This window comes from Cyclopterus lumpus, chromosome 4 (genome assembly GCF_009769545.1).
Source record: "Cyclopterus lumpus isolate fCycLum1 chromosome 4, fCycLum1.pri, whole genome shotgun sequence".
NCBI classification, from domain to species: domain Eukaryota; kingdom Metazoa; phylum Chordata; class Actinopteri; order Perciformes; family Cyclopteridae; genus Cyclopterus; species Cyclopterus lumpus.
The window spans coordinates 9,355,675-9,381,508 of NC_046969.1; the positions used below are offsets into that span (position 1 = coordinate 9,355,675).

Below are 25,834 nucleotides of genomic sequence, written 5' to 3' on the forward strand. Positions count from 1 at the left end.
TCTGTCTGTTCAAGGGAATTGCATCGCTATAGGCAGCAGCCTGCAGCTGGTCAGATTCAGATTGAACTTTATTCTCATTGCACATGAGTATAAGTACGATGACAACAAAATGCAGTTTTAGCATCTAACCAGAAGTGCAAAAAGAAGCAGTAAAGGTGCAGTGCAACATGCTAGATATATAACAGTGTATTTCTCTGTGGATTATACATATTATTTTTCAGTATTTATATTGCAGCTTCACAATATATATATATTTTTAAAGACATGGGGCCTTTAAATATATATTCATATCGTTAAACAATATTGAACACATTTTCAAATGGCTCTTCATATTTGAGGTCTGCAGATATGCAGATTCCTGTTCTATAATTGGCGGCATGCACGCGCACTGAGCTGGTTGTCTTGACAGCCGGTGTCATCAACTGGGTCAACGCGCAGACTCGGGGACACGCGGTTCAACGTTAATGGGACGCGAAGACGCCGCGGATTGAGCGCGTGTTTGATGCCCCGTTACGAGCTCTCTATTCCCTTTCCTCTCAGCTGTGTTCACAACACTAACACAGTGCAAATAAACAAAGTGGAACACTTTAACGGAGACATGCATATGTATGAGATGGAAAAAATAATTTGATCCCTTTGAGCGCTTTCCTTGTCAGCTCTCAGAAGCGGCAGCGTTTGTGTGCGTGGGTGCGCGCGTGGGTGTGTGTTTTTCCACAACAACAACAACAACAACAGCAACAAAAGTTTCCTTTCCTTCTTGTCACAGGTGCCATCTTGTTAGCGGTAAATCACTAAGCTGACATTTATGTTGTAGCCAGTCACGCGGCGTGTTCTCTTCACTGGAAGTCTTTGGGTATCACACTCAAAGCAAAGCCGTGTTTGTTCGTGGAGAGATTTCACACAGCAGGAATCATTCCGCACACAGTTTAGCGCCTGTGATTCCGGGTGGCGGAGTGCTGAAGGTTGAAAGCGCGTGACAAAAACCTATTTTTTCTTCTTCTTTCTTTTTTTTTTTTTTACATCCTAATATTAGAAGCCACCCAAAATATAACATGCAAAGCCTACGATATGCAATTGATGTTTAGTTGTGTTTACATTCGTAATAATATCCGTTCTTGTATGATAACTCCTTTCTGGATTTTAATCAAAAGCAATGCTGTACAAAAGGAAATGTGAAAGCATTTATATCGAGGTAGAATGCACTTATTATAGAAGTTTATATGAATGTATTGTAAGTTGCTTTGACCAAACGCATCTGCCAAATTAATGTGATGTAACCTCTCTCTGCAGCCAACCCATAACCCATAAAGAACTTAAAGTAAAATAACCAAATGACCTCCATAACAATGCCATATGGAAACATGACTTTCAGATTGGTTGGCTGTGCTCTATACTCACAATTTGAGCACTTTAAACTACACAGAAATTCATTATTCTTGATGAATGCTATTCCAGAAGTCATTGGCAATATGTCAAAAAAGGTATTAACTTCCTTGTTTATTATTGCAATAACCTACATATTTAATCACAGCATCTCCAGTGCTGCCCAGACAGATGTTGCTATTGGGAAACCCAAAGCATGCACAGTCGGCTCTGCTCTCACTCCTTTGATGGCAAATGGTAAGGCCCAGTGCTAGAGCATGTGTGTGTGTGTGTGTAAAGTTCTTTTAAAAAGCGGAGATGTGGAATTGTCATATTAGAAAAAGCCCAGGCTTTACTGATAACATTAATGAAGGCTCTGTCTTGTGGAAGTGTCCCAGTGAGCCATGACGGTGCACTGCCTTGTGTCAAGTTCCCCACTGTGGTTCTGCCTCTGTGGTTTGGGCTAAAGCCATTTAAGTGAAGGTATGAGGGAACAGCATTGGACAAGGACTTAAAACAGCAACACTCAAGGCAGATGATTACACCGATGATGCAAATAAAGTCTGGCAAGTGTTGTTTCTTATGGGGTAATCATCAAAAAGGTTAAAGATCACTTGCAGTATTCCCTTTATCCTATAACTTCACATTTTGGAGTGCACAACACATACTACTATAGAGTGACACTATTGATAATTGCAATGCCAAATATGTAAAGCAATATACATATATACATATTTATACTGTTTAGTTATAATTGTTCTTATTTTTCAGGAGTGACTTAATCATATAGCTGAACCTGCTCTGTGGCACTCATTTGAACAACTTACACTAATAGCTGCTTAAAATTCAGCCTTTACTAAGCAGCAGAGCTCATAAGGAATTTTGAATCCAATAATCTAACAGGGTTTTTAAATGTGGTGATTTTGATGTCTCAATGTTCTGTACATGTTTGTTTTTGATGTGGTCAAAAATACACAGAAAAACATATCTTGGTCCCCGAAGGCATCCCGTTTGGAAACCAGCGCTGCTTTAATCTATGGCAATGCGTTTGCATTTCGTAAACAGATCTGTACATTTCTGTTGAATTGATGTGGTAAAATAAAAAGTACAAAATAGTTTCCATTCACGTGAAGTCGCAAAGTAGCATGAATACTCAACTCAAGTCATAGCACTTTATTGTTCTTATATGGAGTATGTAAAGGGCTATTTGTTCGTTAAAATGTTAACCAGAATTATGTAATCTCTTTTTCAACAGAAAGCTATGTAAGCCCTCTTTCAGCAACAATAGGTGCTTCATGTAAGTGTGCAATGATTCGTAAAAAAAGACTTCGCCAGACATTCCCATAATCTGGCATCAAGGACCCCCATCCGGATAGAGATCACTCCGTGGGCCCTCTTGTGATAAGAGTGACCCATAGCAAGCCCACACAATAACAGTTTTTTTTGTTTTTTTTAAAGTTTTGTATGGAGTTGCACATCTGGCCTGCACCGTAAAACGGGGAACCGAGCGCTGAGGTCGTGTCAGCGCCCGGCCATGCCATGCCTCCGGACTACAATGTTGAAACGTGAAGATTCAGAAGAAGTGGACCAAAGGACCCGCCGCCACTCTCGCGGGGACTCGCGAGGAGCCCGCGCGCCCCGGCTTTGGGAAGCTCCGCCAGCAGCAGCAGCAGCAGCCCATCTCGCGCAGAGCCTCAACCTCCTCTCTCGAAGCCCCGCCCCCCAAATGAAGCCCCCTAGTCCCAAAAAAAAAAGAAAGAAGAGAAGCAGATAGATAGTAGTAAAGTGTTTAAAACTTTGAGCGAGAGGGGCCGTTCAAGCAGACTGCTGCTTTTACACACATACACACACACACACACACATATATATATATATACAAACATACATATATATATATATATATATATATATATATATATATATATATATATATATATATATATATAAAACACGTCAGCTTTGTCCGCAGCCGTTTTCCTGACCCAACGGGACTGAGTGAGTGTGAGAGCCGAGAGGAGAAGGACTTTTGTATCCGCATCCACCGGAGCGACATCGACTTCAACTTCAAGTTTCCTCGCTCCACTTTCTGGAGCTTCTTCATGGTACGTTCCGACAGAGGGGCGCACGGGCTCCCCTTAGAGACCCATTGTTTCGGGATATGTGCGTTTTTAAACACCCCCACTGTGCACGGTGCCTGTGAATACTATTAACAAAACTAATTCATATATATAGGTTATATATATATATCATTAATTGCTGCGTTAACTCGGCCGCCCGTATAAACCCAGCTGGACATCTGTCTCCTGAATGCGTTGACATGCTGCTTTCCCGTCTTGAAGCTAACTTTACAGGCTGTTGGATAAGTCACGTTGATAGCTACTTTTATTTTTTATTTCTTTTATGAGAAAACGGTAAATAAACACGCAGCGCCGGCCAAACAGAGTAAATGTATCCAGCGCGTACAGACAGAGAGATACGGTCCTGCGGGATGAAACGTGACCGACTGACATATATTCAGAGATACATTCAGAGATACATTCAGAGATATATTCAGAGATATATTCAGAGATATATTCAGGGGAAAGTCGACAGGACTTGGTGGTGAGTCTCGCTGTGTATGTCGTGCTTTTGGTGATTGTTTTGGACCCCTGGAGAAGCACAGTGTGGAGACATTGGCACTTTTCACAATGTTATGATTCACTGCAGATTACTGATGCATACTTACAGTCAGGGGTATTTAGGAAGACACATTTTAATGCAACGTTCTCAAATCTGTACCACTCAATTGCATCCAGGCCTAATATAGAGCTGCAAGCAGCAATGATTCATTTATTGGTATGTCTGTAGGAGTATTTGTGTGTTTATTGATGGATCCTCGATAATCTGAAATGTCATGAAAACAATGAAAAAAAGCTTTCCTATATATATATATATATATATATATATATATATATATATATATATATTATAAATATAAATATATAATATATATGTATATATATATATATTTATAAATATATATTTAAATGTAATATATATGTATATTTATAAATATACACATATATATGTATTTACATATATATATATACACTCTGAAAATAGTTACATATTGATTTTCAGTCAATCCGCAGTACTTTAAAACAATAGCAATACTAATACTTTAAAGTCACAGACATGAAGGATGAAAAATAAATTGTGTTGTTATTATTATTATTCTGACTCACAGCAAAATGGACCTGTTGCTTGTGTCATAGTTCACACATGTCCAAAGATGTGTCTGCGTGGGGACTCACTCGGCAGAGGTGCACATCATGCAAAGGTGTGAAATCCATCCAGGATGTCAAACGGCACGGCGTCTTGAGTGCACGATAGCGTGTGGCGACGGGGTCTAAACATTTCGGCTAGAACTGGGGCTACGATACAATCTCGTCAGTAAGTCAGTCAGAGAGAGGCTGGGGGGCTTTTGTGATGGACTGAGTGGAGGTTTTGGTTGGTTTGTCCTGAACCTGTGAGGGAGGAGCTTGTTTCAGGTTCATTCACCATGCCATCGGACCACAAGAAGGTCCAGATGAAGATATCAGATAGCTCTTAATACGCGTGTCTTACATGATAGCACAAAAGGCAGCATTTAACACACACACACACACACACACACACACACACACACACACGTGCCGCCTCAGCCTTTTGTGCTGCTGCTCTCCTCACTCATGGCTTTGTGATTACGGTAACACAGTATATGTCCTCTGGACCCGCCAACATTTAACTGCAGCATATGGCGTACGCGATGACACAAATACGAGCCGGGCCCTTAACATCGACGAGACCACAAGTATGGCGCTCGGTTTTCCATAATGTGAGCTGCTGTGTTCAGACCCCGGGTCTTGCATGTTTTGATGTACTTTCCAGATCTTCCTCCCGGCTGAAATAGTTGCTCGGCTTAGACGGTCAGGGTTAAAGAGAAGTCACATGAGGTGATTTGAGCTGTTGCTGCAACAAAACCAGCAGGCGTGGTTAAGACCTGCACACTCGACCCAAAACAAGTTGTGGGGGGGGGGGGGGGGGGGGGGGGCAAAGGTACGCGCTGTTGCCCCTAAATGTGATTTCAACAGTTAGTTAAAATTGACATAAAACATTTTCAAAATATCGGACCCAGTCTTCACTCGACAGAGCAAGGGACCTCTTTCGTTCAGTCTTTCCCTTTGATTTGGTCTTTAGCTCACACCAACTGCACAGTTTGCCTTCGTTTAGTCAAGAGAGGAGATGAAGGTCAAGTCGAGGCGTAAAATCAAACAGAGGGCACTGGCTCTCCCTGACCGAAAGTGCAATATTTGTCATGATCTTCCAAAATGACTTGCCTGGCCCCGTCAGCTTCCGCACTGTGAAAGGCCCCTTTGTCCATGTGCAAGCTGCAGAGCGCTGCACCTTTTAGTGGCTTTTGTGCATCACTTCCCATGCACCCCGGTACGGTTCACCACGAGTTGGATAGGCGCACATCTGTTTCTTCCGGTTGCAATTCTTGTCACCGCACCCCCTCACCACGCGGGTTCAAAATTCAACCCAAGATGCAGTTTTGTTGTGTTGAGAATCAGATATCACTCAGTGAAGTAGTTTCTTTGCATGATGTTTTCTTAAAAAATATATATTACAACCGGCCTGTGACTAGAATTGGTCAGAGCCCAAAACATACCCCTTAAAATGATTCACAAGCATAAAGTTTTCCCAGTTTAATCTTTCATTAATCCCCTTTGATCCTTGATGGGCGTAGATTATTGTAATGAGGAAGTCCTTGTACTATTTTGGATGTTACAGGGCCGAATGTACACCTTCTTAATCTGCTCTTTTTGAAAATCTGCTTCTCTACCCTCCATTGATGCAGCGACAATGTTATCATTCTATCTGATGTCTTTCCTCTTTTCTTTTCTTTTTTTGGTCAACTCAAAAATCAGAAGTGGTGATTTCAAACCACCAGACGGTCAAAACTCACAGGAATGCAACTGGTAGTAACCTCAGCCCTCCACACCTCAGCCGGCGATTAAAATCCCCATACAGAGTGATGCAAGGAGGGCTGTAATAACAGATGGGACTAAGGTCCTTGCACACCGGGGAGGGGACAAATATAAACAACACAAAGATTTGTTGATGTACATACAGATATAGGCGTTCTGTGAAAACTTTGGTAAAATCAACCTTGTTCCGGGAAAAGAAAGGTCTTAAGGAATGACTAATGATGCTGACCCTCTGCGGCCGGTTCACTTTCTATGCGACCAGTGGAATTGAAGTGACAGTCGATTTGTTTTTAATGCACCGACCAAATTACATTGTGAGCCTGAGGCAGTTCAACAGAAAAATGAACACTAAAAACATTTTAGTTCAATTTTAATTCATAAAGTCACATGACACTTTTTTTAGGTCGGTTAAGAGGAACTCTATTGAGCGTGTAAAAAAAAAGCTGCACATCCTCTAGTGTATAAAAGTGCATGGAGCAATTGCTGCGTCCTTGTAGTCCGGGTTTGAGGTGACATTAGTAAAGTTAAAGCTGGAGGCGACGTCAAGCTGATTGGCGTGGCGGTACTAAGCTGCTTACCCAAGACCCCGCTGGAGCGTTCAGTGTTTCCTGGCGCTCTCAATTAAAGTGCTGTAATAACCTGTGGCATGTTCCAAAGTGTTTCGCACCCCGCGAGCCGGTCAGAGGCACCGTGCTCCTCACACGGGGAGGTGGTTGCAGTGTCCGTGACCCCTCCACCCCAATTACCTCCAAATTAATCCCCCCACCCGGGCTCCGAACTTCTGCTTCTATTGTCTCATTCCATCACACCCACAGGGCTTATTAAGCCGAGCCCAGTACCCTGCCGCTTGTCCACGCTCTTCTGGTTGACTTTTCTCTACTCTTGTTCACTTTTGCAGCGGCGGCTTTGAAGCTGAGTTCCCGACGACCGCTTCATAGAGCAGGGGAACCCTCGTGAGAACTGCAGGAGAAGGGGCCTGTTCACTCGCCACCCTCATACTGGAAGCTGCGGGATGGCGAGAAGATTCCCCATTCCCTGGTTGCTTCTTGCAACCTGCTGCCTGGCGTCTGCAGGTACGTTCTTCCCATCGCTCAGCTGCACGTTAAGCTGTTGGAAGTATTAGACACACATTCACGCAGATAACTTCAATTCTCATTGGTCGGAGCCAACGTCGAAGCCATGCAACTGTAGCATCAGGAATAAAAGACACCGCCTATGCACCAGGCCCCGCGGTGCTGTGTTGTCAGACAACCAACAACTACCCCAGTGATTTTCCACTGTTTCTCCTAGCATGCCTTTCTAGACGGTGCTTGTCAGTCGCAAGCGAGGGGGATTTACATTCAAGAAAGCGCTGACAAGTTCAATCTCAGAATACAAACACTCAGCGGGCCTCCACGTATCTGTCAGATTGATTGGAATGAGGCTCGGATACTTGCCAAGTGCCTTGTAACCTGACAGCAGTTAAACTGACAAACCAAGAGAGAGGGAAAATAACCAAGTTAAAGTGCAACAAAGGCGGAGGCAGGAAGTGTGTGTACGTTATCAGTGTGTTATATCAGTTACTGTAAGGCCCTGGTTCTGATGTCACAACTTTCCCCGTCGGAACTTTATCTCAATTGGTGAGAAACGCTGTACCTCTCTCTTTGAGGTATGTGCATGCTACGTATGACCTATTAAACTCCCAATAGGTACTGGTGAATGTGAGCAACAGTTTCCCTAGAGAGCGTAGCCTTTTATCTGTAGCACCCTCCCACTTACTTTATCTTCTCATGTGTGCTCATCTTATGTTGTATTCATTGCTGAGATTGTTTCATTCTTTTGTTGGTTAATACCATCACATAGTGATTCAAACTAGAGTATGAAACACAATATTTGGAAAACCCCATTGCCCTTTTTTGTGTGAAAAGTCATGAAGTCATTAGGATGCATCCTCTGGGGACCATTAATGTCTGTGTTCAATTTGATGCTGATGCCTCCAACAACAGACATTCCTGCTAGTGAGTAAAAGAAACAAGGCTAATATGTTGCATATTATTGCTCTAACATTATAGCCTGTTTGGTGTGGTAATAAAAATACCAGGATTGGCCAATCAGATTTGGCAGCCAGTGTGGCTCTGAAAATATTGTAATGGTGTAGAAATTACACAAGGAAAGTCCAATTGAAAAGGATCATTCAACATTGTTTTTCTCAGCAGCAATGACACAGTTGTTATTCATTCTTTATTTCATTGAATTTCTTATCGCAGTAATAAATGTTCTGTTTCCAGTGAGTTGTTGTGTTGTGGTCATAGTTGCACTGGCCAGAAAGGGTTGGAGTTTCAAGTTGTTGGTGGAGTTGACCTCTATGAATTAGAGGAATTGTTAGTCATCCACACTGCCTTTAAAATTCAGCCGCATCTGCTTTTCACCGCCTGAACAAAATGTTCAACTGACAGTCGACCCCACGGTGTGATTAAAATAAATTAATAACAAATCTGTCAAGTTGGCAACAAAAAGTACCACACTGAGAATCTGGTATACGTTCCACTTTTTCCAATTGAGATTTTCTTGTTTGCAGAGACTGAGCTCGCTCCGGCTTGAATCTGCAACATCCCGTGTCGTTCTTCTCGCGGTAGAACGTGAATAATTACCCCCCCGGTACAGGAGGCATGCTGCACAGCCAGCGCTCCAAAAAAGTGTTTGCGTTTGTTTTTTTAGTTGCTGCCCTCAGTCTGATTGCCGCCATAGGTTATTATTCCCAATGTACTTTTCTATTCTCCGGAGGCTTGAACCCCACTCCGGAGAGCTGACTTTTCTCCTCAAACAATAGCAGTGGAGTCGGCATGCGCCGTGGTACAGAGCAAACATCGTTTTCTCCCACAATGCCAGGATCTTCCAACACAATGAAGTCACGTATGAAGTTTTCCCTCTAAATTCTTCCTCATAATGTTCAACGCATTGTTGTGCAGCGCCACAAAGGGACAGATATTTACAGATAGACATCCAAGTGCCCTTCCTCCCCCCCTCCCCCAAAGTGCCCTGGCAGCGAGTTCACTCTGTGATTTATGGACGAATCTTCAGATGCTCTTGGGTTGACGTTTGAACGGGTCAACACATTTTTTTATGATTTTAAAGTCGTTCTTCCACCTTCATTTGGCCAAATTAACTTGTTTTGTTCTTCTTCACACTATCTTTCACCTCTCTCTCTTTCTGTCTATTCCTATCATCTCGCAGCATCTGTGTAAACAGTCACATCTGCCCCTCTAAACTGGTCAGGAGAGCTCTTACGTAATGTTTAGATTAGTCTGCAATGAGTCTTCTCTCTGCGTAATGCTATCCAGGATCTGGGCCTCCCATAACTCCTAAAAATCGGGCCGAGAGCACCTTGACGTCCATATTTCAAGGCTCCGTTCTGCTGCTTCACTCACTTTTTTTCTTCTTTTTTTTCTTTGCTGTTTTTAACTTTTTTCCTCCAAGTCCTTACCACCAGTTTGTGGTTGCATCTCCCCGGCTTGCCAAAACAGTTACTTTGTAAAGAACACATCGCTCGCATTCGGGCACGTTTGGGTTTTGCTGTGGAATAGAAAGTCTTGCAGGAGCAATTTGCCAAGTATTCATTTGAGGCACTCGCCAGAGACAGCAACCGGCAGGATGCTGGTTGTACTGGAGGCACAACGCCGGGCCGGTGACTCACTAAAAAACACTCCAGTGTCAGCGCCGAAGCACTTTCTCCTCCTCCTCCTCCTCCTCCTCCTCCTCCTCCTCCTCCTCCTCCTCCTCCTATAGCCTTTTCCTTGATTTTACTTACGGGTCGGCTTGATGAATGATGGAGCTATTAGTGCAAATCTGTCCTCGTCTGCTCATTGTGGAACCGCACATGTTTAACGGGATTGTTAATATAACAATAACTGAAGGGAATTGAATTGTGCTCATAATCGCGGCGCGTATACGTTTCAACCTATTGCAGCAACGTAAACAACTTTCTCTCCGTCTGCATTTTTTGTATACTCTTGGCAGACACCACAGTCACTGTGATGCCAAAAGAAAAGTGTTTTTTCATGCTCCCCCCCCCCTCTTTTACAGTTGAGCAAAAGCTTCGTCTCTATATGTGCAATGCTTTTACAAGGCCAGCAAGAGAGGGGGGGGGGGGGGGGGGCTGTCTTTAAAATGCATTGTGCAACCGCTGTAATGTGAGAGGTGGGGTGGAGAGGGAGGAGGAAGAGGAGAGAGAGAGAGAGAGAGAGAGAGAGAGAGAGAGAGAGAGAGAGAGAGAGAGAGAGAGAGGCAGGCGTGGGTCGTCCAGTCCAAATCGACACACTCCGCACACGTACAGCGTGCCAAACCGACAAGAGTCCCTTCCAGCGCGCTAAACCAGATGTTGCCCTGTGTTTCACGCAAAGAGGCGGCGCGCTGTTATGCGTAGCGGTTGGGATGTTTACATAGCAACGGGAGTCCTGTCTGTGTGTGTGTGTGTGAGTGTGGAATTACAGATGTACTCCCCCCCCCCCCCCCCCCCCCCCCCCCCCGCACGTTGAGGCCTTTATCTTAACAGCTCCATTTGTGTATTTTGCCCAATGAATAAAGGTCACCCTGGTATTGCCCGGTTTAATTCACAGCAGGGTATGAATTGGTTCACTGTGACTTACTTTGTCTCTGTGAGGAAGAGCGCCCGAATGAGCAGACGGGTCTTCACTTCACAGAGAGACTCGTATCTCCGTCCAGCTCTTTCGTATCTTGTCAGCCTCCCGCTAAGGAGACGCTGACGCAAATGTGCTGGTGTAAACCGAATCCCGCCCTACTCTCTCTCTCTCTCTCTCTCGCTCTCTCTCTCTCCCTAGTTCCAGTAAGCAGGCGTGTAAATAATTTCGGTCAAAGCCAGTAATGGGAGACAGCTGTGGCGATCGTGCGTTTTCCATTGTGTTTCAGAGCGCTATAATAAAAAAGAAAATAAGAAGAAAAAAAAGCAACTGGAGCTGGGGAGAGTTAGAGTAAGAGAGTCATGCAGAGTGTGATTTCATTGAAGAAAGAAAGAGAGTAATTGTACAAAATTGGACGGACTTCTAATCAGATAACCTTAGGAAGCAGCGTGAAACCCAAAGAAATGGTGCTATTGCGTCGTGTTGGAAGGTGTAATTTCTTATTTTTCCGCCACAGACAGTTTGCGTTTATGAGCAATCGAGTTACTTAATGAGGCTGCAGAGGTGCCAGCTTTTCAGCGCACGACTCTTCATCTGCAAAAATAGAGTCCTAATATGGGATTCTAGCTGGAGGCTTCCAGGTGGTGTCTCTCATCAGACGAGCCCCTCCTGGGGCCTCACCTTCCCCACTCCTTTTCCACCAGATGAGTGCCGTTGAAAGACATTGTCCCAAATTTGGACGGGCCCTTTGGAAAACACGAGTGTCCGCCCAAAAAAGAGGTCTGCAGGTCCATTTGTGTTAAATCACACAATTGGAAATGCTCTCCTTTTCCACTTGTTTGTCAAATCTTTTTATTTCAGATTTCTAATAGAGACAGTAGTTGTGGTCTGTTTGTAGTATAAATAATAACCATTAGCTACAGTGGTATGCCCTTTAAACATCTCTGTAATAGGCTCTTATGGTAGCTGGTATAAAGCCCTGTCATTATTTTAAGCATCTGCACAATAAAAAAAATATATATTTCTAGAAGTGACTATTTAGCAGCATGTGTTAGATTCCCTCAACATCGTTTATATCATCTGCTACCTTGAAATTATTTTTTTTTTTACTGAACTTCTATTCATAGTGTCTTCATTGTTTGGTGACTGTTCAAATAAGCCTATTATTACACGTCACACTTTTCCATTTGTGAGCTGTCCAGTGAAGAGGCCTTCCCAGCGTCCTCTGTGCGCGTTGAAACACGACGGCAGCGCGGCATGTGACAGGTCATTCTTCTCTTTTCGCCCTCCCTTTCCTGAAGATGAAGAACCCGGGAGGAATGTAGCTCCCTCCCTCCAGCTTGTGTGAAAACGCTGTCCACCGTGCCCTTTCTCACCTCGCTGGCTCGTTCACACTGGGCTCACACACGGGCACAAAGGGCCGGCATTGTTTGGCTCTTTGCTCTCTGCTGCTTCTCAAAGGCCCCCTTATCGCATCTGAGTGATGATGTTTTCGTAAAAATATCACAGGATCGCAGGAAGGGCTTTCTTTTCAAACCTATTTGATTGATGTTTTTTTTTTTTAAACAAGTCAATGCACTAAATCATCTTGCTGTTATTGATTAAGCGAAATCCTTTCCACATGCCCTCTTGGATATTAAATTCCAACAGAAAAGGCCACATCAGGCTCTTTTTGATATTCAGAAACGATATCTTTCTGATCTCGATCAAGGCATGAGTGAAATGTGCACCAGTCATTGCAAATGTCAGTGCACTGGGATTCTTCAATGTTGTGTATGATCTACAACATGGCTTTCTGACTTCAGCCAGTAACTCGACAAGCAGCCTTCAAGCTTTCCAACATATTGACTTTCCATCACTGACGGCGGTTGATAATAAATGCTCCACGTTGAGGATTTAGACCATCCAACGCAAAAGGAATGAGGCTAGTATCAAGTTGGACAGCACTAGTGACCCTAGGGCACACCTTCCCGCATTCCCCCCCTTCCCGAGCTGCTGTTGGAGAACATGGCTTTTGCGGGCATCCATGATTGATGAGGGAGACGCCCGCGTTTCACTTAATCTCCCCGTTTAACCCGGGGAAGGCGCTTCTACTCGGGTACTCTTAGTCCCTCTAAGTATTGCTATGCGGTGTGCGATCCTTCTTTTTGTGCCCAGTAAAAAAAAAAATGTCTATGGTTTTCTATGGCCAATCACCGTAAGCATCCTTTAACGAATGCAACCCGTGATTGGCTCACTGCCACAGCAGCTGCAACCCATACAAGCAGCTCTGAACGCGGAGATGTTTTGAGCTCACTGTGCTAACAGAGTAAACAGCGCTCACTAACCACCTGTGTGTGTGTGTGTGTTTTTTAAATTTTTTTTGCAGAGTAGTTATCTTTATCTCCCCTCTGGCCACAACGCACATTCACATGGTATCAGTTTAACTTTTAGGGCACTGGTGCACAGCCCTTGTTCATTATCAAACAAAAAAGGTTGACAAAAATCAACTTTGTATCCGACGGTGCTTCCTCATGATGATTTATGAAGAAATATATTTCACGTTTTGACATGCTTAACTACTAGAAACGTTACTACTCCAAAACTGTACAGCTTTAGTTCACTGGTACTGAACATAGGTGCTTGGCTACTTAACCATTTACTGCTTTTGAGAGACACGAACAGCCAGTTCTCGTTTGGTGATTTGTGCTGACAGCTTTTCTTACTCCCTGATATTATCGGTCCAGACAGCACATGTCAGCGCCCATCAGTAAAGATATGCAGTGACGGCACAGCCAGTAAAGTCTTTAGTCGCATGCACACATGCTCGGCGGTCTCACTTTACACAGTGGCTCCTGTGTTCCTCTGGGAATTAGCCTTGTCATCCATCTCTTCAAAGCCCTCTGATTTATGTCTGTATTAAGAGGTAGTGAGAAATGTTGGCCTGTGTCTTCTTGTGCTTCTCGTAATTCGTCAGTTTCTCATTTTTTATTTTTTAAACTAATGGTGATGGTTTACCAACAGGTGCACACTTCATCTGTCAGGGCTGATGGATAATAACCAGGCTCACTGTCAGTAACGGGAAAGTGTTGCATGTAACAGATCAACTACTGCATCTTCATCAAACAGAATAGTACTTTCTTTTTTAGATCAATTACAAATAAACCAAGTACTTTTAAATTTAAAAACAAATAGTTTACACATTCCCCCCAAAGCAACCAAGCAAAACTCATTCCTGACAACCTCAGTTGTATTTTGTGTTTATTGCTACTTTATTGCAACACATGCCTGCTAAACATTAGCTTACATTATGTTAGCACGCCGACGTCGGCGTTCAGCTGCAGCCTCACGGAGCCGCCAGTGTGGCTGTAGATGCTTCGTCTTGTTTTTGGAAACTAGCATCATTATAACTCCCCCCCCCCCCCCCCCCCCCCCCTCTGCCTTATCAATAATTTAGTACACCAGTAGAGTATGCTTTGGGTGTTATTGAGTTCCAGACAGGTTTGCAGGATACGCGACTTCAGATTTCACACTTTTTGTGGGGTTGAGTTTACAACTTCCCCAGTGGACTCACCCGTTCCCTCCTCCCTTCATCCCGTTCCAGCTTCCTCCTCTTATGCCTTCAAGAGATAAATCATTTTCATAGGCAGGCCCATGGAGTGAACCCACACTACCCTTATGAAAGGCTTTGCCTCACTTCCTGTAGTAGTGGCTCAAGGTTCAGGGGTGAGTGGGGCTGCACTAATGTCAACACTGCAGAGCCAGCGATTCTTTTAGTCCAAAGCCCCTGAGGAAAACAAAAGCGGGCAGAATATTACGTTCCCTAAACTGGCTTGTAGTTCATGGGAATCGTGCCCCTCAGTAAAATAGAAAAGAGACCAGAGGATTCATTTAATCCTGAAGTTCATATGGAAACTGGGATATCTCAGGTATAAGGACGAGATATATAGAAACAAAGAGTCCCCTTTGTGCTATTGTAATTAAATCGGCCTCATTATATCTTTACATTATTGGACATTCAGTTTCATTATTGTCCTTTTTTCCCAATAGGAAATAATAACATTTTGCTGTCCGTTGACATGTGCGACATGATCTTCACTGCTCTGACTTTCTTATGAATCTGGAGAAACAAGATTAGCCTGCATGCTAATCTGGGAACTAGAAGCGCACGCACGTACGCACACACGCACGCACACACACACACACACACACACACACACACACACACACACGCACGCACGCACGCACGCACACACACACACACACACACACACACACACACACACACACACACACACACACACACACACACACACACACACACACACACACGTTAGGCAGGCTTTGTTTGTTTATCTTTGGAAATGGCTTTGTGGGAATATCAGATTTGTCCCTAACTGGCACACAAACTGACGTCACGTCCGGTGCCCAAAGTCTTGCCTCAGCGTCGCAGTGTGTAAAGCAACAGGAAGTGCGTTCTTTGGACACGGAGGCGCTCATCATGGGCTCATGTGATGAGCATTCTTCTGTATTTTATTGATAAAATGAAAACATGTCAATATTGGTCGAATATTTTTAGCAAACACTAATAATTTGAGTATCCATTGTTGATAACAGTGTGCGCATTCTTCAGGTTTTTATTTTCTTCATTTTTATGTTTATCTTCTTAGCAAAATAATTTGTGTTCCATCTATTATGTTGGTGGAGTAACCACAGCAACCGCGTGACTAATATATAATGTGTGTTAATAGGACATCAGCCGACATGTATATATATATATATATATATATATATATATATATATATATATATATATATATATATATATATATATATATATATATATAGATATTCAGTGGAAGTACAAACGCAGAATGCTTTGGAGAATTACAAATTCATTGCAGCAGTATTTCTTCTGCTTACCTTAAAGGTTCTTGTATTCCTTGTCTGGTCCAATTTCAATAATGTTTTATCAATAGCTGAAGATAACTGACCATTCTCAGGAACTGCAGGACGACCAGTAGTCTGCGTTACGTCAGTTCTTATAGCGATTGGTTTCTTCTCTTGAAACACGATGTGGCTGCACTTTGCTAAAAGGTGTAAAAACGGTGGCAGGGATTTTAATCGCTGTCCTTTCATCACACTTTTGGAACAGACTGGAATACAACATATCTGAAAGACACATCAGCACTTAAATCATAAAAGAAGTTATAGTCCAAAAGGAGGCTGCCAAAGAATGAGAAGTGACGTCACCGTCTGGATCCCACATTGTTTAAATATATCAAGAGTGAGTATTTATACGATGCTCCCTCTTAATTTGGATTTACGATGTTCCCTTACTGTCTCAACTCCGATCCTATTACAGTCAAGCCTACATGCATTTTAGGCAATGTAAATTAATTAAAAAGACGATATTTAATATCTTGTTCCAGAAAATATATTCCTCTAGCACGTGGTCTTGTAATGCCAAATCCGGTGTTGCTATTTGAGTCCGCCTGTGTATATTTAGTGCAGATCCCCCCCAAACGCCATAACTGAAGAAATAAACATATCGCTGTGGGTGGCTGGGAGAAAAAGAGGTATTTTAAGGTGGTGCGTCAGTCACAAGTCTTTCATCTCCATGTCCTTTTTCACCGCTTGTGTAGAATGAGTCCCACAGGTCGTGATGAACCACCGATAAAAAAAGATGTAACCGCTCCAACTTTACATCTGGGCTTCAACTTTACATCTGGGCTTCAACCTAAACCAAACGCTTCAACCTAAACAACCTTCAGCCTAAACCGAACGCTTCAGCCTAAACCGAACGCTTCAGCCTAAACCGAACACTTCAACCTAAACCGAAAGCTTCAGCCTAAACCGAAAGGTTCAACCTAAACAACCTAAACCGAAAGGTTCAACCTAAACTACCTAAACCAAACACTTCAACCTAAACCGAAAGGTTCAACCTAAACAACCTAAACCGAAAGGTTCAACCTAAACAACCTAAACCAAACACTTCAACCTAAACCGAAAGGTTCAACCTAAACAACCTAAACCGAACACTTCAACCTAAACCGAAAGGTTCAACCTAAACAACCTAAACCGAACACTTCAACCTAAACCGAAAGGTTCAACCTAAACAACCTAAACCGAACACTTCAACCTAAACCGAAAGCTTCAGCCTAAACAACCTTCAGCCTAAACCGAACGCTTCAACCTAAACAACCTTCAGCCTAAACCGAACGCTTCAACCTAAACAACCTTCAGCCTAAACCGAACGCTTCAACCTAAACCGAAAGCTTCAGCCTAAACAACCTTCAGCCTAAACCGAACGCTTCAACCTAAAACGAATGCTTCAGCCTAAACCGAACGCTTCAACCTAAACAACCTTCAGCCTAAACCGAACACTTCAACCTAAAACGAATGCTTCAACCTAAACCGAAAGCTTCAGCCTAAACAACCTAAACCGAATGCTTTCAACTATTTCAAATCTTTCAACCGGGAAGTTTTCAGCCGCACATAAGTTTCTTCAGAAAAATGCATTTCCCAGTTCCACAGTAAGCCAGATAACATGTGAAAGGATAATACAGTAAGGTCTTTAGGTACAATGAGTGACAGGATCCAGATACTGAGTACCGTCAAGCTGCCATTGTGTAATGTGTAATATGCCTCAGTGATGTCCTTCATGATAACCAGTGAGTTGAAGAAGTATTAAGATAATGGTGGTTTGGGCAAACTGAAAACGGCCGATGGAAGTCATTTTATTTCCACGCCAGAAATCTCCAACTCACACCCCAAAACTCCTCTCACAATTTTTTAGATGTGTTGTTTTACACCTGTGACATTTGTGGGAGGGTTCTGCATCAGCTGCTGACTCCAAAGAGGATCGGTCCTCACCCTCGACAAGAAGACGTTTGAGGCTTGAGGGAACCTCGCTGTGGGATTGCAGACATGCTGAGATGTGGCGAGGTGATCTGCAGGATCCTCTGAATAGCTGCTTGGTAATAAGCATCTTTTGATAGACACTGTTGGCTCAATAAAGTCTGATCTATTTCTGATCCTTGGTTTGTTTGCTCTTGATATGGCAGCTATCAGAAACAAGCACAGTGTTGTGTGAACCGCAGAGCACAACAAGCTGGTGTTTGGTACCCAATCTTGCTCAGATGGTTTTTTTTCTCCCTTTCAGAGTTTCAGATCATTCCGCGGTTAAAACGGTGTCACAACTCCCAGCATGCAAAGCTCAAAGAGCAGATTTGAATATTTATGGACTCTAAAAAGAGTAGAAGTTCATAACTTTGCAAATATAACAATAACAACAAATACCACATTTTGACAGACATTCTGGTCAAATTTAAAATCATTTAAAAATGTATTTTAATGTATTTTGTTCTTACTTACCTTCCAGATCATAGCTTAATTTAAATGAATTGTGAATGTGACCTCACAGCTGGACAGGGAGGTGGGATTGATGAGACGTTGACGTTGAGTCCGTTGGGCCGGATCAGGAAGATCAGGATCTAGGCATCTTGTCCGTATTAGCCTTGTTGTTGCTTATTTAGACTCAGTTCTACGAGAACTAAGCTCACGCATTAATGTTAACAAAATGAATTGAAAGTTCATAGGATTTTCAATTCTTTCAATACTGTGTATTGGCTGCAGGGTCAGTATGCTTTGGGTGGCTGGATTTAAATAGATGTACAGGATAGTGAAGAGGTCACTTATATAGTATCGTTCATCATTTTAAGTCCCAAGAGTGGCGAGCTGCAAGCTGCAAAGGCGTCTAGATAGACACAACAGATTTAGAGTTTTTGCATATTTCATTGCAGGATATATATAGATGGGTTACGCTCTGCGCCGTTCGTCTTTCGTACGGTTGGTACTCTCATGTCCCTGAAGACGTTCAATAAATTTGAGCGATTACTGTTCCAGCTGGAGTATCGGATTGAACGTCGGTTCTGGCTCCATCGGTTGGGTTTGCGTCAAATTCTGCGGAGAGTGTCTGGCTGGACTTGCTTTACAGGCCGACCGAACAACAGCCTCTCTCATTCCTCTGCTGTGGGCGTTTGGCCTGGCCAGCTAAAAGGCACTAGCAGCAGCCGGACAGGACATACTCTGTCCTCCATCGATGACCAAAGAAAACATTGCGGGAGAGGAGGGGGAGGCAGAGGCCTCTGTCCTGGGGGGGGGGGGGGGGGGGGGGAAACAGACAAGGTGACAGAAGATACAAAACAGTTGCGAGCATTGGTTGTTCTCCCATTCAACGTTTCTTTTTCCTGCCCATTGAGGCTGCAGGCTGATGGTTCTAGCACATGTGATGGAGTTGGGACTGGAGAGAACAATTGGATGATGCTTTTTCTTTCTCTGTCGTCCTGATCCAATAACGTACACGTGCATGGTTCATTTGAAAGTGTCGATTAAATCAAAATGGTTATTTGAGGAAACACAAATATACATACAAGAGGATTTGTTTTTCATGGTTTTGGTTTAGCTGCCTGCAATTGACCTGTTTTAGTTCAGTTTTACGGCTCTCACTAATGTAGTTACCAGATGCAACAGGCAGCTGTTTTCAGGGTATTCATATATATAAATATATATACAGTATATAAATATATGCTAGTGTTTCTCTGTATTTTCTGGATGTAAACAACCCTAAAATGTCTATTTAAAGGTGACTTTAAGGTCAGTGGTGAGTTTCAGCCCCAAATTGGCACAAAGATCAGCTGATGCAGGTTCAGGCTGTTGTTAGAGTGGCACAAGAGGAAATATTTTCTTTACCACCTTTTGTAGAACCAACAAAGTAAATGTCGGTCGATATTGATCAGTGATCCTTTTATTGGTCTTTACCATTCCATTCACTTTCAAAGTCCATCCACCATATATATTAGAAATAGCCTTGTGTCACTGACTTAGTCGTGTCTAAACAGAGAGCTGGCGCAATGAGGAGACACACACACACACACACATACACACAGATTGTTTTTCTCTACATTGAAGTATTGTAGACACATCATAACACTTTGAATGCCCTACTTTTCTATCCATATGGCCCCTTTTTTTTCCTACACGCCACCCTTTTCTGTTGTATTGTTAAGCCTTAAAAAAGCACAAAGAAACAGATCATTGCCCAATGTGTATTGTAATGTTGTGGCAGTCTCCCAGAAAGAACTATGTTTTTTTGTTGGTCTGGCAGTTGTTTGTTATTCTTCATGTGTGAGGGGGAAAAAGTGAGTTGGAGTGCCCTCAGACGTGTTTGTGGGAGTGAGGCTTGATGACATGGTTAGGCTTCGGTCCTTTGGGAGGAAAAGGGAGGAGGAGAGGGGTGGGGGCGGTACAGCGGGGGTTGAAATATTGATGCACCACAGGTTTTTGCCATTAAGAAGCCTTGTTCTTTTATCACCAAAAAAGAAGACCTTGCCATGCTTTATCATCTACGTAGGCTCCCCAATATGAGTTCATCTATCTGGAGTGATTCACAATCGACAAGAGCCAGCACAAAGTTCAGGTTGAGACATCTGTTGAGGGCTTGGGTTTTATCTCAAGAGACAAATATGGTAACAATAAAGCCTCTGTTTCTTTTCACAACAAGGAGAGGGGAGCTATGCCATACATAATCGCTGGATTCGTGCTGATGTACCATAGACTTATTGGAAAAGACAGGAAGGGAGAAACTACAGCTATGTGTTCGGAGAAACACAAAATATAGTTTCCCCCTCAGCTGTACCCCACAGTTGAGGATTGTTACAACATTGTTGTCTACTCGTCTTTCACTCGGACTCTAACGATTTCCAAATGTTCCATCTGATTGCATTTGGCAGCCTTGTGCGCGTGTAGCGTGATGTGTTTTGAAACGTGAGCGGGCCTCGGCTGGCACCAGGCTGTGGGGTAAAAACACGAGGTCTGACCCTGGTGGAAAGAAAGAAGAGAAAAAACAGCGTTCCCACAGTATGCATGTCGGTCTAATGGAAACGGGCTGTTTGGTACCTTGCTCAAACCTCAGCGCTGTGTTTCTTTGTGTGTGTGCCACGGCTTCGTGTGAGATGGGTGTGTACTTGTGGATGTGCGAGTTACACCCCGAATGTGATTATGAGGTCACTGAACTGTTCATTACAGCTGACTGTGCAGTGGACAAAACACTGATAGAGACCCGACCGTGCACCCTCCTGAGCGATGCTCTTGCTTGGCTGTCCGGGCCCAGAGGGAGATGATGATAAGCCTCCATCCCAAAGCCTTTTATGGAATTTCATGGCCAATAAAGATCAGTTATGATAATGAACAGATTGTTATGACTAAATTAGATCTTATAAGCGATAACGTCCCTTGTAGAATTGCCACTATGAGAAGCAGCCAGTTGAGCATTTACGTGCTTATGTTTTCACAGTCAATACAGTTTTAGAAAACAAGTTGTCATTATGATAAGAAAGACATTTGTTAATTATTTTGTCTTCTCTTCAAAGAACACTGCACAAATTTAGCAAAGCACATCTAACGTTGTCATTGATTTAAAAAGAGTAAAGCGTGTGTTGGTATTAGTTGCTTTTAACAATGAGGGTTTACTTGTAAAAAAAGAAGGAAGGAAGGAGATCTCTCCGACGGTGGGACACCAGAGCTCATAAACTCTGTTCTTCTCTTCGCCACAGGGCCGATGTTTCGCAGCCCATGCGAGCTGCTGCCGGTGGGGGCGGGACACCCGGTGCAGGCCACGCTGAGGAGCTTCACCGCCCTGTCGGGCTGTGCGAGCCGGGGCACCACCGGCCTCCCCCAGGAGGTCCACATCATCAACCTGAGAGGACTTGTTCCAGAGGGACCAGGCAGCACCCAAGTGAGTCACTCTTAGTAAAAGATCTAAACTTGGAGTCATATTGTCTGCCACCATAATTAACTCCTCAATAAAAAGAAATACAAAAAAGAAATTCGAGATCAAACTTAGTAATAAACAGGGAAGACATTTCTACTATAAACGTATTTTTTTTAATGCAACTGCGTTTAAAAACCAGCTAACATGAAAGACTTGTTCAAACTGGCCCAGTTGAAAACACACTGAATCTTTATTTCTTTTTTCGTGACAATTTTTTATTATTTTTTTTCAAAATGATTCTCAATTGGATGGAAACGTGGCTGTTGTCACGGGAAGCTGCGCTAGGCACAGTAGACCTCACAATCAGAGCTCACCTTACCTAACTCGTGACTTTCTAGAGGGGTGGAAGAAAAAAAACAAGACACAGATCATTAGTCAGTCATTTAAATGTCTGCAAAGAGGTATATGTCATTCATACTGTCGGCACATCTCCCGACAGTGCCACAGGTTGGTGGCGGTTTCGAGACCACTCCCTGTCTTCAGGTGTTTTAACATGGCGGGACGCCTCAAAGTCATAGCCATAGTTTGAGGATGAATCATGGCCCCCACGGCCTTCGAAAACCCTCAAACAGTCCCCCCCCCGAGCCCCTCTTTAGTCACTGTACTGCGAAAAGCAGCATGTGTATACTTGCCATTGCAATTCTGCTGCCGATGCAGGCTTAGACATCGCCTCAGCCAGTCATGTTTGCGTTTGCTGCGTCAGCAGGTAAATACTGAAAGGGCCTTTAGTGTTGAAGGCTGCGTTTGTTCTGAACTTAAACGATGAAGACAACATAACAAAGTCTCTCGTTGTAATCTCTCACGTTTACACCACACAATGTAATGTGGGGGAGTTGGACCAGTGACAGGGCGGTTACAAAGTCGACTTTCCATTGTCCTACAGACGAGCCGTGTAATCCAGTTAATATCAGTATTTATTGAATTATAAATACCCTGTCCGCATGTGGAACAAACAGTCAGAGTTATTAAGAATGGACTGATTTGTTTCACACAGAAAGATAAAAAAAGACACTTACCTCTGAAGGAAAGGAGACAAAAGGCAACAAATAAATACATTATTATAATTGAGAAACGTTTTATTCTTAACAAAGATGAGCCGTGCAATTTATGTTGCAAAAACAAAAATGTGCTGGCGTATCCTGCCAAGTATACTTGCATCAAGGTGGATTATGATAAGACACAGATCGATATTTACACAAAACAAACCAAATTGGGTTTTATTTTCAGACCAATTTAAATTTAAGTACATTTCAGGAAGTCTAACATTCTTAGACATATTTTCTTTTTGCTGCTGTTGAAGCCGACACAACCCTCGAGGCTGTCTAAACCGTAATTTCATTTGCTCTTCTGCTGGTCGTGACGGACCTGGTAATGGTAACTGACAAGGGAGTGAAACATGATTCTTTTGTTTATCTTGTCCAAAGTTAGATATGTTTGTCTTCTACATAGTTTTCATTATTTAATTTAATCAAGGAAAAGAAGAAGGAGCATATTTATTTGACATTGTTAATTGTATGGGATCATCAGCTCGGTAAATGTCCGCTCGCAGCATAACTGTAATAGATAGTCCAGTAAAACCTGGGAAATCCATCTTTTCAAGTCAATTTATCCAGCTGTTGGTAACCCATCACCTCTGTGGTCAAGTGAGGACGTTTGCGGAGGAGGCAGCCATCCAGCTGTCCCCCCCACCCCCCCCACCCCCCCCCCACCCCCCCCCACCCCGCCCCTCTGCCCACAGCCTTGGCCGTTGGAAGGTCACTCCGGCTCTGGTTGAGATTAGGTGGCCCAGCAGAAGCTTGTTCCGTGAGTGGAGGTTAAGATAAGATAGGATCCACACTCCCACTCTGGTCCTTGATTGGATTTCCACCTGGGTCGTGGGCATACATTGTCCAGTTCGGACGCAAGCAGCCCCTTCGTTAAGTGCTTGGCCTTCAACGAGGCCTTGATCTATGATCTGTTGAGACAGGAGGCGGTGATAATCCAGTGACCACATTTGGAGCAAGGATGCTCTCACGTAAAAGACTGTGAAAAAAAAACTTTATTATTCACCTCAATGTCAGTCCAAAGCGTGAAACATATTCTGAAAGCAACCTGAAAGCGAGTAAAGTTGGAAGTAAAGAGGTTTATCTCTCAAACCACTCCTGCTGTTTAATCCATCTCTCCTCCGTCCATCCGTATGCTCAGTTTGTACCAATTCACAGTATTCATCTTCTCACGAGAGGTGGTCAGTCTATGATTATGTAGATTCTCCTCCTCACCTCTACCGATGAGGGGGGGGGGGGGGGGGGGGAGGAGGAAGCGATGTCTGGGCCCAGAGCAGACTGTATTTGGGTGTCTCGAACGACGGCCTGTGGCTGTGACTGGCTGTCTGGGGGTTAAACGGCTGCAGGAGAATCCGGTGTGCCCCCAGTGACTCGTCACTGAGGCGTCTGTAAAAGCCAAGCCTCGACCAAGTTAGGGGGAAACAAATCCCGCTGTTGCAACGCGGTGTGTACATGTGCTAATGCGTAGAAAAGGGGGGGCGCGTGGTCCTGGTCTGCGGCGTGTGAGGCCGGCTTCACATCTCCCCTCCCCGTCCACGTGTGAAAGTGGCGGCCCGCCGCTCTGTCCGAGTTCTCCAGCGAAGCTGCGAGAGCAATGAATTGTTTCCTGTCTGCCCCGGTGAACTCGTTCAGCGCGGGTATTAACGAAAGGGGGGTACGAGCTGTTATCCGCGGGAAAATAAATGCCCAGCTGGACCTGACTCAGGATACACACTTTGGCTCCTGGCCAACCTATACACCGCAGCTGAGTTATTAAGTGCAACAGAACACCTCGGCGGTGACTGCGCCGTCGCGCTCCGCCCCCGGGAATACGCTCACACTCACAGGGCAGTCGCCGTGGAACAACACAGCAGAAGGAGAAAATATGCTAGAAATACCCACCATCATATTTTGGATGGTATTCTAGGGGCATACAAGCCATGTGCTCGAAGCTGTGCAGAGGAAAGTATAGTCGTCTGTGCTCGATTTTAAGTTTGTATGATTGAAGTTAAACGGAGTCATGAATAAGTCAGATTTTCTTTTATTGTTCTTGATGAAAATGTGACCATCAGTGCTCATTTAATTTAAAAAAGGTGTTGCTTATTTAAAATACTGTAACTATCAAGCTCTTGTCAACATGAAACTTTCTATTCCAAGCATTCCTTCACACAAATCAAATGACTTCAGTCACGTACAGCATCTGTGCTCGAGTACAGTATTCAGTTGCCCGGTTAGGGTTTATAATGTGTACCAATGAGCCAGTGAATACCTCCTTATTGTGGTAGTACTGACAGTATAGCAGTATTGATCATTTGTCCTGATCATTTGTCTCATTTTACTTCTACCTCTGCGTTATAGTTGCTGTTATTTCGTGTACATTTTACAAAATGTCTAATCCTGCAAATCTTCTTCCTACAATTTGCTTTCCTCTTGCTCTTCGTTTGGATTTTTGAGACGAAGACTGATCAAGTCGAGTCAATGCTAATTATATGGTTGAAAATTATGGACTGAAATATCTCAAAAACTATTAAATGGATTCCCATGACTTTTCCATGAAATTTGACACACAGTCATGTCACGCTCAGAATTGTAACAACTTGGGTGGCCCGTAAACACATCGTCCATCAACAGGTAAAAACGTAATCGGTGCAATACTTTGGTTTGTGACCAAAAACTTTAAAGACTTTTAAAAAACGTGGCTGAAACACATGCTAACATGCTAACATGCTAAACTAAGATGGTGAACATTATTCTTGCTTAACATCAGCATGTCATTGCGAACATGTCAGCATGTCGGTCTTAGCATTTATCTCTTGTCAGAACATTTTCAATTTGTCTTGTTAGAAACTGATTTCAATGAGAAGTGTAATGTTTACACACAAGTTTTGGACTGGTCAATGGTGCATAGATGCTATTGACAAGTGTATTGAATACCATTAACGATTGCTGCTTTCCACTCAGGAGAGGTGCTGTCTCACTGGAATAGCTTACTATGACACAGAATGGTACTCA

General features: G+C 43.4%; 1 protein-coding gene across 2 annotated transcripts in view; it reads left to right on the forward strand.

The window, feature by feature from the left end:
- The first annotated feature begins 3,265 nt into the window (after positions 1 to 3,265).
- tgfbr3 (transforming growth factor, beta receptor III) overlaps positions 3,266 to 25,834 on the forward strand; it is a 56,712-nt gene continuing 34,143 nt past the window's right edge. For both annotated transcript variants that reach the window (XM_034530759.1, XM_034530760.1), the window contains exons 1-3: positions 3,266 to 3,464; positions 7,270 to 7,444; positions 21,583 to 21,764. In XM_034530759.1, coding sequence (XP_034386650.1) covers positions 7,384 to 7,444; positions 21,583 to 21,764 — 243 coding nt within the window. In that variant the 5' untranslated portion in view covers positions 3,266 to 3,464; positions 7,270 to 7,383. The remainder of the gene's footprint in view (positions 3,465 to 7,269; positions 7,445 to 21,582; positions 21,765 to 25,834) is intronic.